The sequence below is a fragment of the Garra rufa genome, chromosome 6 (assembly GCF_049309525.1).
Source record: "Garra rufa chromosome 6, GarRuf1.0, whole genome shotgun sequence".
NCBI classification, from domain to species: Eukaryota; Metazoa; Chordata; class Actinopteri; order Cypriniformes; family Cyprinidae; genus Garra; species Garra rufa.
Window position 1 is genome coordinate 9493424 of NC_133366.1, and position 12892 is coordinate 9506315.

Consider the following 12892-nt stretch of genomic DNA (forward strand, 5'->3'; position numbering starts at 1 on the left):
ATGACAAGGGGGTGAGTAAATGATCTGTAAATTCTTGTTCTGAAAGTGAACTACGCCTGTGAATGAACTGAACATGAATAAATACTCTTTAAAATAAAAGCATAATTATCTGAGTAATTATCTTTTTTTTACTGAATGTAAAATGGCACGCAAAAAACTATAAGACACTTTATACTATATGTGACCCTGGACCACAAAACCAGTCTTAAGTCGCTGGGGTATATTTGTGACAATAGCCAAAAATACATTGCATGGGTAAAAATTTTTTAAAAAAAGATTTTTTTTTTTCTTTTTTTTTTTGCCCAAAATCCTTAGGAAATTAAGTAAAGATCATGTTCCATGAAGATTTTTTGTAAAATTCCTACTGTAAATATATCAAAATGTAATTTTTGATTTGTAATGTGCATTGTTAAGAACCTAATTTGGACAACTTTAAAGGTGATTTTCTCAGTATTTTGATTTTTTTGCACCCTCAGATTCATGATTTTCAAATAGATGTCTCTCGGTCAAATATTGTCCTATCCTAACAAACCATATAACAATAGAAAGCTTATTTATTGAGCTTTCATATGATGTATACATCTCAGTTTTATAAAATTTAACCTTATGACTGGTTTTGTGGTCCAGGGTCACATATAATAACATAATATTACATTTTTTGGGTTGTACTGTACTAGTGAGGTCATAGCGCTTTATTCGACCGGTAGGTGTCAGTACACACTTTTTTTGTTTGTTAGTTGACGTCCATGAAGAAGATTGTACGTCGTCATGTGCTGCACTGTTGAGTTCCCAGTGTTTTGTTTTCAACTGCACTTGCTGCTGTAGATTTATTACACCAACAAGGTAAGTGATTAGTGAAGAATATATAAGACGCACTTTAGACACAGTATCTTGCGTATTTCACGAAAAAAAAAAACAGCTCATATGTTTCTATGTTTTCAGGGAGATGCCTGTGTGTTTACTAATAAGTGAAGATGAAGCACATAAACCCATTCAACTTCATCACCAACAATCCGTGACTCTGGGTCGAGGACCTGAAACTAAGATAAAAGACAAAAAGTGCTCAAGAGACCAAGGTAGAGATAATATTTCATATGAGTCAATGAGAGATTCAGGCTTTATTAGATGTACTACAACTAATATGTTTTTTTTTCTTGCAGTTGAATTGAGAGCTGATTGCAACAGAGGATTTATCACTGTTAAACAGGTATGCTAGGAATATGATAATAAATATTTAATGAAATAGTATAACAGTGTGTAATAGATATTATAATAGAATATTAGAGAAAACAAATCTATAAAATATAAACTACCAGTCAAAGGTTTATGAACAGTAAGATTTTTTTAAATAAGTCTCTTCTGCTCACTAAGCCTGTATTTGTTTGATCTGAAGTACAGAAACACATTAAAATGTTGAAATATTTTTACTATTTAAAATAACTGCTTTCTGTTTGAATATATTTTAAAATCTAATTTATTTCTGTGATCAAAGCTACATTTTCAGCATCATTACTCTAGTCTTCAGTGTCCATAATTATCAATATTTAAATTCTCAGGATTCTTTGATGAATAGAAGGATCCAAAGACCAGCATTTATCTGAAATAAAAAGCTTTTGTAACATTATACACTCTAGCATTCATAAATTACCATTAAATTCTTTGGGGGGGAAGAAATTATAGGAATACTTTTATTTAGCAAGGATGCTTTAAATTGATCAAAAGTGATAATAAAGATATTTATAATGTTACAAAAGATTTCTATTTCACATAAATGCTGTTCTTCTGAATTTTTTACTCATCACTCAAGAAACCTGAAAAAATTTTACTTGGCTGTTTTCAACATCATCATAATAGTACATGTTTTTTAAGCAGCAAATTAGAATATTATAATGATTTCTGAAGGATCGTGTGACACCGAAGACTGGAGTAATAATGCTAAAAATTCAACTTTCAAATCACAGAAATAAATAACCTTTAAATATATATATATATATATATATATATATATATATATATATATATATATATATATTCAAATAGAAAACAGTTATTTTAAATACAAATTATACTGTTTTTGCTGTATTTTGGATCAGATTAATGCAGGCTTGTTGAGCAGAAGAGACTTTAAAAAATATTAAAAATCAAAAACTTTTGACTGGTAGTGCAATAATGCATATTTAAGCTGCTTGTTTGTTTTTTAACAGCTGGGTGTGAATCCTACAAATGTGGACAATGTGGTTGTGGGCAAAGGCAATCAGGTAAAGTGTCATCAAATTAGCAAACACAGCTTTTTTGACAGTATCTCATATACTTTATCTCAATATTTATCATTGCTTTGAAAAACAAAAAACATAATTCATGTATCATTCAGCATCTGGCAAACATAATATCCACCGATGTCCTGTTCTCTTGTAATTGAGGGTGTATTGCACAGGTTACTGGTCTTAACTTCCTACAAACCACATGTCGCCCACCTCTACAATCAGGTGACCATAAAGCCAGGCCAGAGACTTTACATGGTCAATCAGCAGTATCCTTACACAGTGAAGTTCACTGAGGACACATCCACACCCAGATCTGCCACAGACTTGAGCAAACCTGCAAAAAGAGCCCATCAGATGAGCTCTGAAGGGAACGGAGAGAAGATCAAAAGCCCTGCAAACAAAACATCAACATCCCATACAGACCATCACAGAATGTCAGATGATTCACCTCCACCAAAAAAGACACCATCTGGATCAGATAAATCAGTGAGTTCCATTTGCCTCTGTATGTCAGAAATTTCAATAATTTGCAATACAATTCAAATATGTGATGGTTTATATTTGTAAATAAGGACTAGGATATTTTTACCCATTATTAAATGTGATCCTGGACTACAAAAAAAAAAAAATCGAGTATTGAAATTGAGATTTATACATAATCTAAAAGCTTAATAAATAAGCTTTATATTGGCACATAGTTTGTTAGGACAATATTTGGCTGATACAACTTTTGGAGATACAACTATTTGAAAAAATCTGAAATCTGAGGGTTCAAAAAAATCTAAATATTGAGAAAATCGCCTTTAAAGTTGTCCAAATGAAGTTCTTAGCAATGCATATTACTAATCTAAAATTAGGTTTCGATATATTTACGGTAGGAAATTTACAAAATATCTTCATGGAACATGATCTTTACTTAATATCCTAATGAAATCGATAATTTTGACCCATACAGTGTATTTTTGGCTAGTGCTACAAATAGAGGTCGACCGATGTATCGGTTTTGCCGATTAATCGGCACCGATAGTTGATTGGCCGAACTATCGGTTATCGGCAAAAATCCATGCCGATGGTTTTTCCGGGTTGCATTCTTTGCTGAAGCGGCTCACGCTCCGCTGTCATAGAGTATGAGAGGTTAAGCCCCAGACCAATGTTTAATGCCAGGATTGTTACCATATATTTGTATTGATTTATATCCAGCTGTTCATATTTTTAGCCAGCAAAGTTGCAGATTTAAAGAGAAAGCAAACTGTGTTCATTCAGCCGACAAAATCAGTCACAGCGCGCCTTAGTTTTACATTACACATCTGTCCCACATCGTTCATAAAGACTTGACCCTGGGCTGGAAAATTAAGTATTGTGCATTTAAGCAAACTATTTGTATTTCTGTAGCTCTAATTAAGTCTGTATGCTTAATATAGAGCTATAATTTATGTTTTAGCCTTTTCTTCAGGCCGTTGAAGCATGGTGAGTTTGCATCTTGTTACGCACTTTATTTCACAATGCCATTTTCCTGTTCCTATTTGATTTTAATAACTGATCAACAAAAATATCTATTAAAAATTAAGATAAAAATAATACAAAACGAAATTCGTTAAAGAAGGGATTTTCCACAAATAAAAACGTACGAAGTGGTCAAAAATTGTGTCTGACCCTCTCCAATTCTCCTGGCGTATTGCCGTCCAATTCATACCACGTCCTTTATGACATTTACAAATTACACAAACTTCTTTCGTAATTAACATATTAAACTGAAACAAAACAAAAACAAATCATATTTAAACATAAATGTAAAACAGAAAAGAAATTGTTTCTGAAATGGCTGCAATATAGATCGCACTTTCTCTTTCCGTTTCATGTTTAAACTAACCTTTGCCGCTTTTTGATCATTCTTGAAGTAAACATTTGCCCGTTTGGTGATTAAATAAACTGTTTTAGATTTATGCTTGAACTATACAACGCGTCCTGTGTGTGTGTGATACCTGCAAGTTGTCCGCGCAACACAGCGCTGCACTTTTGTTCGGTTTCATTAAGGGTGGGTGAAAAATAGATTCTCAGACGCATCTCAATCCTCTCTTCAATGAGCGTGTGTTTTTCCCGCATATGGCACGCGTGCGCGCCAGAAACGCGGCTGGCTTCATTGCACAGAATTTCCACAGTGAGCTAATAAGTGTGTATTGTTTGACCGTGTGAGCTATCAATCGCAGTTTTTGACTTTACATGTGCCTTCATTTCTGCCGTTTGTAATGCAGTAGATGCACTGACAGACTTTCAATTGCTTTTTGTGTTTGTTCGTCCTAAAAAGCTTGATTGCAGATGCGGTTAAATGCACTTGGATTTTCAAATACTTTTATACGAAACTGATGTACACACAGTCAGTTATGTTTTCAGAGCAGGACAAAATATCTGATACATCGAAATAGATCTGCATTCGTTTGAATGCAGCCTGTTAAAGCAGCCACTGTCTGATCTCATCAGTAATAATCAAACGAAAAAGAAAAAAACAATAACTATTTCTGTAAACTTGCCGACACTTAAAGAACACTAATTTTAAATAAGTAATTGTTTTAAAAAGTAGCCTGCTTATATAATAAAAAAATGTTAAAATTTAAAGATTCCCACCCCTTTACAATGAGCCCATTTGTAACATCAACTAAGATTGATGAAAGCTGTAGAATAGAAGTGTTGTTCCTTGTTAAAGTGTTAATTTCAACATTTACTGATATATTGTTAAATTTCGAAGTTCATTTTGTTAACATTAATGAACTATGAAATAACTTTAATGATCAATTTATAATTAATATTAATATTTTTATTCATTTACAAAGTATGGTTTAGTATTTATTTTTTTAAATCGTAGAGCACTATTTTAGTTGCCCTTCAATATCCATTTTCAAAATCTATCGGTTAATTAATCGGTATCGGCCAGTGTGGTCCAACCTAGCTATCGGTATCGGTAAAAACCAATATCGGTCGACCTCTAGCTACAAATAATCCTTGTGCTACTTAAGATTGGTTTTGTGGTTTAGGATCACAAATATAAAGCAGTTTCTAAACTGTTTAGAGAAACTTTAAAGGTTTTTCACTACATTTTGAAGTTTGACTTTAGACTAAAACACTGAAAACATGCTTGTTTCCCAGGAATCTGCTGGCCATTGGAGCCAAGGGCTTAAAGTGTCGATGCAGGATCCTAAAATGCAGGTATAAGTTGTTCAGTTCTATTCAAACCAATACATCTGAAACTGACAATAAAGACTTTTACATTGTTACAAAAGATTTCTGTTCCAAATGCTGTTATGTGAAACTTTCTGGTCATCAAGGAATCCTGAAAAACATCACTTATTCCTCCAAAATAGCACAACTGTTTGCAACATTGATAAATAATATTTCTTATGTAGCAAATAATCATATTAGACTGATTTCTGAAGGATCATGTGACATTGAAGATTGGAGTAATAAAGCTGAAAATGAATCAAAATCTTTTTGTCTTCAGGTGTACAAAGATGATAGGGTTGTGGTAATCAAGGACAAGTACCCAAAGGCGCGGTACCATTGGTTGGTACTACCATGGGACTCGATCTCCAGTCTGAAGGCTCTGCATTCGGAGCACGTTGAGCTGCTCAAACACATGCAGCGTGTGGGAGATCAGATGGTGCAGCAGTGTCCTGACGCTCATGAACTAAGCTTCCGTTTGGGATATCATGCCATCCCCAGCATGAGGTACAGACGTCTGCATTCTGATTGGCTGCTGATGTGGGGAGGGTGGGGTTTGTCATGAAATGACATGTTTATTCAGTAGAGCACATTAGTATGACTGTTTTCTTGTAATTGAGGCTGTATTGCACAGGTTACTGGTCCTAACTTTCTACAAACCATAATATTTCTTCTCAGTCACGTCCACCTGCATGTAATCAGCCAAGACTTTGACTCGCCGTGTTTGAAGAACAAGAAACACTGGAATTCCTTCACTACTGACTATTTCGTGGAGTCTCAAGGTACGGTGTACACAAAAATAGACACTCATTCTAAATAAAAAATTAGTCTTTGCAATCTTCTAATTAGAATTTAATAACTTGCTCCATCACATCGATTTAAATCATTAACGGAATAGTTCGCCCTAAAAATGTCCCCACCCTTAGGCCATCTGAGATGTACAGTTGAGGTCAAAAGTTTACATACACCTTGCTGAATCTGTAAAATGTAATTATTTCAACAAAATCAGAGGGATCGTACAAAAAGCATGTAATTTTTATTTAGGTGTGACCTCAATAAGATACACATAAAAGACATTTACAGATTGAGATAGTCCACAAGAGACCCCGTAAAAATGACCCTGTTCAAAAGTTTACATACGCTTGATTCTTAATACTGTGTTGTTACCTGAATGATCCACAGCTGTTTTTGTTTTTTTTGTTAGTGATGGTTGTTCATGAGTCCCTCGTTTGTCCTGAACAGTTAAAACTACCGTTAGGTCCCACAAATTATTTGGTTTTTCAACATTTTTGTGTATTTGAACCCTCGAATCCAACAATAACAAATTGGACTGTATGATTTTGAGATCCATCTTTTCACACTGAGGACAACTGAGGGACTCATATGTAACTATTACAGAAGGTTAAAACACTCATTGATGCTTAAAAAAGAAAAACGAAGCATTAAGAGCCAGGGGTGTAATCTTTTGAAAGATTTGCTTATTTTGCCTAATATCCAAAATATCATTTTTTTTTTTTAGTACTGCCCTTCAGAAAACTACATAAGATACTTATGTTTCCCAGAGGACAAAATAAGTTCAATCTACCCTGATCATCCAATTCAAAAAGTTTTCATCCCCCACTCTTAATGCAGAATTCTTCCCTCTGAAGCATCAGTGAGAGTTTGAACCTTCTGTAATAGTTGCATATGTTGTCCTCAGTGTGAAAAGATGGATCTCAAAATCACACAGTCATTGTTAGAAAGGGTTCAAATACACAAAAATGCTGAAAACCCAAAGAATTTGTGGGACCTGAAGGAACAGCGGGCAGTTGTCTTTTCAGGACAAACAAGGGACTCATAAACAACTATCACTAAATAAATAAAACACAGCTGTGGATCACAGTATTAAGAATCAAGTGTATGTAAACCTTTGAACAGGGTCATTTTCATAAATTCAACTATTATTTTCTCTTGTGGACTACATGTAAACATCTTTTATGTAAAATATTTTTTTCAGGTCAGTACTAAATAAATACATTTTGGTAAAATAATCAACATTTTGCAGATTGTGCAATGTGTGTGTAAACTTTTGACCTCAACAGTAGATTAGTTTTTTTTCTTCATCAGATTTGGAGAAATTTAACATTACGTCATTTGCCCATCAACGGATCCTCTGCAGTGAATGGGTGCCGTCAGAATGAGAATCCAAACAGCTGATAAAAACATCACAACAATCCACACCACTCCAGTCCATCAATTACCATCTTGTAAAGTGAAAAACTGCGTTTATTAGAAACAAAACATGAATCAGGAGAGAAATATGCACAGATCAAGCACTGTTTAGAAGCCAAAGCCGTTCTAAACAAATATGTTGGTGGATTTTGATGTGAGAGGACAATAGAGGATGGACCTTTTCACAGATAGAAGTGTTATGGACTCAATAGTTTGTTTCTTCAAATACACAGCTTTTCCCTTCACAATTGATGGACTGGAGTGGTGTGGATTACTTGTGAATTATTGTGAAGTTTTTATTAGCTGTTTGGACTCTCGTTCTGACGGCACCCTTTCACTGCAGAGGATCCACTGGTGAGTAACGTAATGCTTCATTTCTCTAAATCTGTTCTGATGAAGAAACAAAATTATCTATATATTGGATGGCCTGAGTGTTAGTAGATTTTCTATTCCTTTAATACATTATAAGGGAAAAAAACCTCTACAAGCTGTTTACAGAATCAAGCATTTACCTGTATAATAAGGCAAAGCATTCATGCTTGTCTTTTTTTCTACAGATGTCATTGCGATGCTGGAGCATGATGGAAAAGTGACAGTGAAAGAAGGCACTAATGAACTACTGAAGCTGCCTCTGCGCTGTCACTTGTGTCGTAAAGAGCAGCCGACGATACCCAAACTTAAAGAACATCTCAAAACTCACCTGCCTTCTTAAATCCACTACAGATCCTGTACAGGACAGTCACATATATATTCAGTCTGTTAAAAGTCAAATTACAACTCATTTTGTAAGCCCATTAGATCCTTTAGTAAAAACTAAATTGTTCTGGGTGTCTTGATATAGTGTTTTCATTCATTCATTCAGTCCTCACTCTCCATTATGAACATAGATGCAGTAATGGATCAATAACATTTTGCACATCTCTTTGGTTTTATTGAATGGAGTGTTTAAAGATGGTAGTTAAAACTATATTTTTCCTTTCACTCACACACACACACACACACACACACACACACACAAATGCACTTGATTGAAGCTAATGTGTAATTTCAGCACTAAATGGAATTGCACAAATAACACTTTTCAGACAATTTGTTGATTGCTGGGATAAACAGGCCATCACAGTCTCGTTCTCCTCAAACAAACAGACTGCAATTCCATTTAGCGTGGTTTGTGATGTATAAATTACACACTTCAACTTAATGGCACGAGGAAAATGACAATCGCTATGCTGTTCATTTAGACGTTGAGAGCAAAATATATACTTCCGCTGAAACAACTGTAGAATAATAAAATAAGACATTCAAAGAATATTTCTGAACAATCTTGATAAAGGGATCCAATAATTTTGCTTACACAAAAAAAAACAGAATAGGTCTCTACAGACAGGAGTGTATTTCACATTTGTTACAAAAGAAAATATAAAAGCACCTATAAAAAAAGCTAGATAACTAAAACAGGAGTTTATGTTGATGCTTTTTAACCAAAATATCTAAAAGACTAAGGCAGCTATAGCTCGTCTATAACTTCTGTATAAAATTTACTATCCTAGTACAAATTAAAAAATGTTATTTATGCTCCTACATTTTTATTTTAAATAACTTGCACATATTCAACCTCTCAAGTCTTTCCATGCATGTGTTTTTTTTTCGGGTGATAGTTCATGAGTCTTAAACTGCCTGTTGTTCTTCAGAAAAGTCATTAAGGTCCCACAAATTCTTTGGTTATTTAGCATTTTTGTGTATTTGAACCCTTTCCAACAATGTCTGCATGATTTTGAGATCCATGTTTTCAGGCTGAGGAACTCATATGCAACTATTACAGAAGGTTCAAACGCTCTCTGATGCTTCAGAAGGAAACAATGCATTAGGAGCCAGGGTTTAAAACTTTTTCAATTGGATGATCAGGGTAAATTGAACTTATTTTGTCTTCTGGGAAAAGTATAAATATCTTATGTAGCTTCTGGAAAAAATATGATTATTAGGCAAAATAAGAACATTTTTCAAAAGTTTACACCCCTGGCTTTTAATGCATCGTTTTTCCTTCTGAAGCATCAGTGAGCGTTTAAACCTGAAAAACCAAAGAATTTGTGGGACCTAAAGGATGTTTCTGAAGAACAATTGAACCCCATCCAACAATGACTGTATGATTTTGAGATTCATCTTTTCACACTGAGGACAACTAGGCACTCATATGCAACTATTACAGAAGGTTCAAACACTCACTGATGCTCCAGAAGGAAAAAGTTTTTAGAAAACCCTACAAGCTTTTTGGATAAAAATTTAGGAGCAGATATATTAGCACTGCAGACATCTACATCCAGCTTGTGTTGTGTTTTTTTGTGCATGTACCTAGCTCACTTTCCTAGAGCTTTTCTGATGTCAAATGCCCTGTAGTCATGATGACAGATGTCTGTTGCATTATAATCCCTGAAGAGAAGCTTTTGTGCATCTCGAAAGCACTTTTTTGGAGTGTCAGCTGATGTAAAACGACGCTGGTCTTCATCAAGCCAGTGTACCTCCAGTCTGAAATATAAATGATACGAGTAAATAAAAAAACAAATGTAGATTTAATCTGTTGGAAAACAAAATTACAGTTTTTGAGGAAAACATGCCAGGATTTTTCTGCATATAGTGGACTTCAATGGGCATCAACGGGTTGAAGGTTCAAATGGCTGTTTTTAATGCAGCTTCAAAGGACTCTACACGATCCTAGATGAGGAATAAGGGTCTTATCTAGCCAAAAGATCAGTGATTTTCTAAGAAAAAGAAAAATGTAAATACTTTTTAACCACAAATGCTTGTCTTGCACAAGCTCGACTTCACGCATTATGTAGTCACATTAAAAAGGTCGCACGTGGTTAGTTCTTTGTCTGTGTAGTTTGGTTTAAAAAGGTAGGGTAGGACAAAAAAACTCCATCTCATTTTCTCCAACTTAAAAATCATACAACATCATTGTTTTACCTTTTTGATTAAAGGGTGTTTTGACTTTGCATGTTTTTAACTTCTGCCTACGTCATGTGTGATCTTTCCAACATGAAGTCACGCTAGTGCAAGACATGGCATTTGTGGTGAAAAATTATATACATTTGTACGTTTCTTCAAAAATAATCGATCGTTTCACTAGATAAGACCCTTATTCCTTGGCTGGGATCATGTAGAGCTCTTTTTAAAGTTGCAATTTGGACCTTCAACCCATTGATCCCCATTGAAGCCCACTATATGGAGAAAAATCCTGGAATGTTTTCCTTAAAAACCTTAATTTATTTTCAACTGAAGAAAGAAAGACGTGAACGTATTGGATGACATGTGGGTGAGTATTCTGAAAGTAGATTAATCCTTTAAACTCACCATAGATTTCATTTCCCTACTCTCTCCTTCTGTTTTGTTGTACCGCTCTGTGGCTTTCCTGGTGTTTTCTACAAACTCCTACATGGATGACCACAGAGAGAAACCAAAAACATATTTAAAGTGCTATAGAACAACATGAGACTGATATCAATTACTTCTTCATTGATCTTGAGGTCAGAGAAAATGAATGGGAAAGTCTCTCACCATAAGAGCTTTGTCCATGTAGTACTCTCTTCCCGGGCTGCCGTCGTTGTACTTGGTGTCGATGGCGAAGCAGAGGAAGAGAACGTCTACTACGATCTCAAAGATGGAGAGGAAGCAGTGAGCCACCAGGAAAGCAAAGAGACACACAATGATGAGTGGCAGCACCCAAACGGTGTATTCACGCTGATAGTTTAGCGAAAGGACGCCCGCAAAAGCCGTACATGACACGATCAACACCTGCAGACACAAGAAATAACTGTTAGACCGTTTGGAATGACATTTTTTCATAATTTTAGTATAATAAATACAGTTGAAGTCAAAAGTTTACATACACCTTGCAGAATAAAATAAAAATAAAAATAGAGATCATACAAAATGCATTTTTTTTTTTTTCAAAAGTTTACATACACTTGATTCTTAATACTGTGTTGTTACCTGAATGATCCACAGCTGTTTTTTTTTTGTTTAGTGATAGTTGTTCATGAGTCCCTTGTTTGTCAGTTAAACTGCCCGCTGTTCTTTAGAAATGTCCTTCAGGTCCAATAAATTCTTTGGTTTTTCAACACTTTCCAACAATGACTGTATGGTTTTGAAATCCATCTTTTCACACTGAGGACAACTGAGGGACTCGTATGCAACTATTACTGATGCTGCATTTTAAAAAATTCAATTATTTTCTCTTGTGGACTATATGTAAACATCTTTATTCTGAACATTTTGCATATTTTGCAAGGTGTATGTAAACTTTTGACTTCAACTGTACATCTTTATACTTTTTTAAAATATTTGAATGAATTTTATATTTTGTTTTCACTTTAATTTTAGCAATTTCTATTTTTTTTTTTACACATCTATTTGGTATTAATGTTTATTTATTAGTTTTGCTCCCTTGGCAACTCGCCCAAATATAAGTTTTAATATTTCATTTTATTTCCATTATTGTTTATTTTACTTCAAGTAAATTAAATGTTTTTGGTTAGTAATAACAAAAAACATAATAACCATAATTCTTTACCACATAAATCATCTCACAATGTTTGTACTACAGATACCTGAGATGAAAAAGATCCTAAATATTTTTTAAGTGACTGAAATTAAGCCGCAATATAATAACAGTAATTATATTAACAATTAGTAGAAAAAAAAATTTAATTGGGAAAAAAAAGAAAAACATTCCAAAATGTGCCATGCCAATTAACTGGAATAAAATATATTAATAAGTAAAAATATTTTAAATAATAAATATTTTAAATAATTACTTAAAATATTTACATTTTTAGTTAAAGCTCTATAGAAACATAAAAAAGAAATAACATAAAAAAATAAAATAAAAGCTAATTTAAAATATTAATAATTACTATAAATACTATAGTATATAATTATTTACAAAAGTAACACTGAATTCTCCACAGTATAAAGGGAAGTGGCAAATCTGTGAAGAAATACCTTTCCTAAAAACAGCACAAAGTCCCCGACACTGTTGATAGCTGCCACACGGAGAGCGTTTTCAGCTAGAATAAAGAAAGCATCTCGCGCAGACGTGCAGAAGTTGGTGCTGTTGATGGCCGTCGCTATATATGCGTTCTGAAAAAGAGACAAATGATTAATGCATTCAATTAAAATGAACACATTCATATATTTGTGCATTATAC

At 34.0% G+C, this 12892-nt stretch overlaps 2 protein-coding genes across 2 annotated transcripts in view; one reads left to right on the forward strand and one right to left on the reverse strand.

The window, feature by feature from the left end:
- The first annotated feature begins 756 nt into the window (after nucleotides 1–756).
- On the forward strand, nucleotides 757–8515 carry aptx (aprataxin). Its single transcript, XM_073842146.1, has 9 exons — nucleotides 757–843; nucleotides 943–1076; nucleotides 1161–1207; nucleotides 2205–2258; nucleotides 2487–2750; nucleotides 5406–5465; nucleotides 5758–5984; nucleotides 6156–6259; nucleotides 8246–8515. Exons 2-9 carry the CDS (start codon nucleotides 947–949, stop codon nucleotides 8398–8400), a joined length of 1041 nt encoding a protein of 346 aa, XP_073698247.1. The 5' UTR covers nucleotides 757–843; nucleotides 943–946; the 3' UTR covers nucleotides 8401–8515.
- Nucleotides 8516–9058: 543 nt separating this feature from the next.
- The window catches only part of slc44a1a (solute carrier family 44 member 1a), a 14609-nt gene continuing 10775 nt past the window's right edge, over nucleotides 9059–12892 (reverse strand). The window contains exons 10-13 of the mRNA XM_073842551.1: nucleotides 12687–12824; nucleotides 11241–11477; nucleotides 11037–11114; nucleotides 9059–10211 (exon numbers count right to left, since the gene is read on the reverse strand). Coding sequence (XP_073698652.1) covers nucleotides 10191–10211; nucleotides 11037–11114; nucleotides 11241–11477; nucleotides 12687–12824 — 474 coding nt within the window. The 3' untranslated portion in view covers nucleotides 9059–10190. The remainder of the gene's footprint in view (nucleotides 10212–11036; nucleotides 11115–11240; nucleotides 11478–12686; nucleotides 12825–12892) is intronic.

What these genes read in the sequence shown, in the direction of transcription:
- aptx (XM_073842146.1), top strand. Translation starts at nt 947, where the DNA reads ATGCCTGTGTGTTTACTAATAAGTGAAGATGAAGCACATAAACCCATT. An exon ending in GATTTATCACTGTTAAACAG is followed by an intron (nt 1,208 to 2,204) that starts GTATGCTAGGAA and finishes GTTTTTTAACAG; the next exon opens with CTGGGTGTGAATCCTACAAA. An exon ending in CATGCCATCCCCAGCATGAG is followed by an intron (nt 5,985 to 6,155) that starts GTACAGACGTCT and finishes ATTTCTTCTCAG; the next exon opens with TCACGTCCACCTGCATGTAA.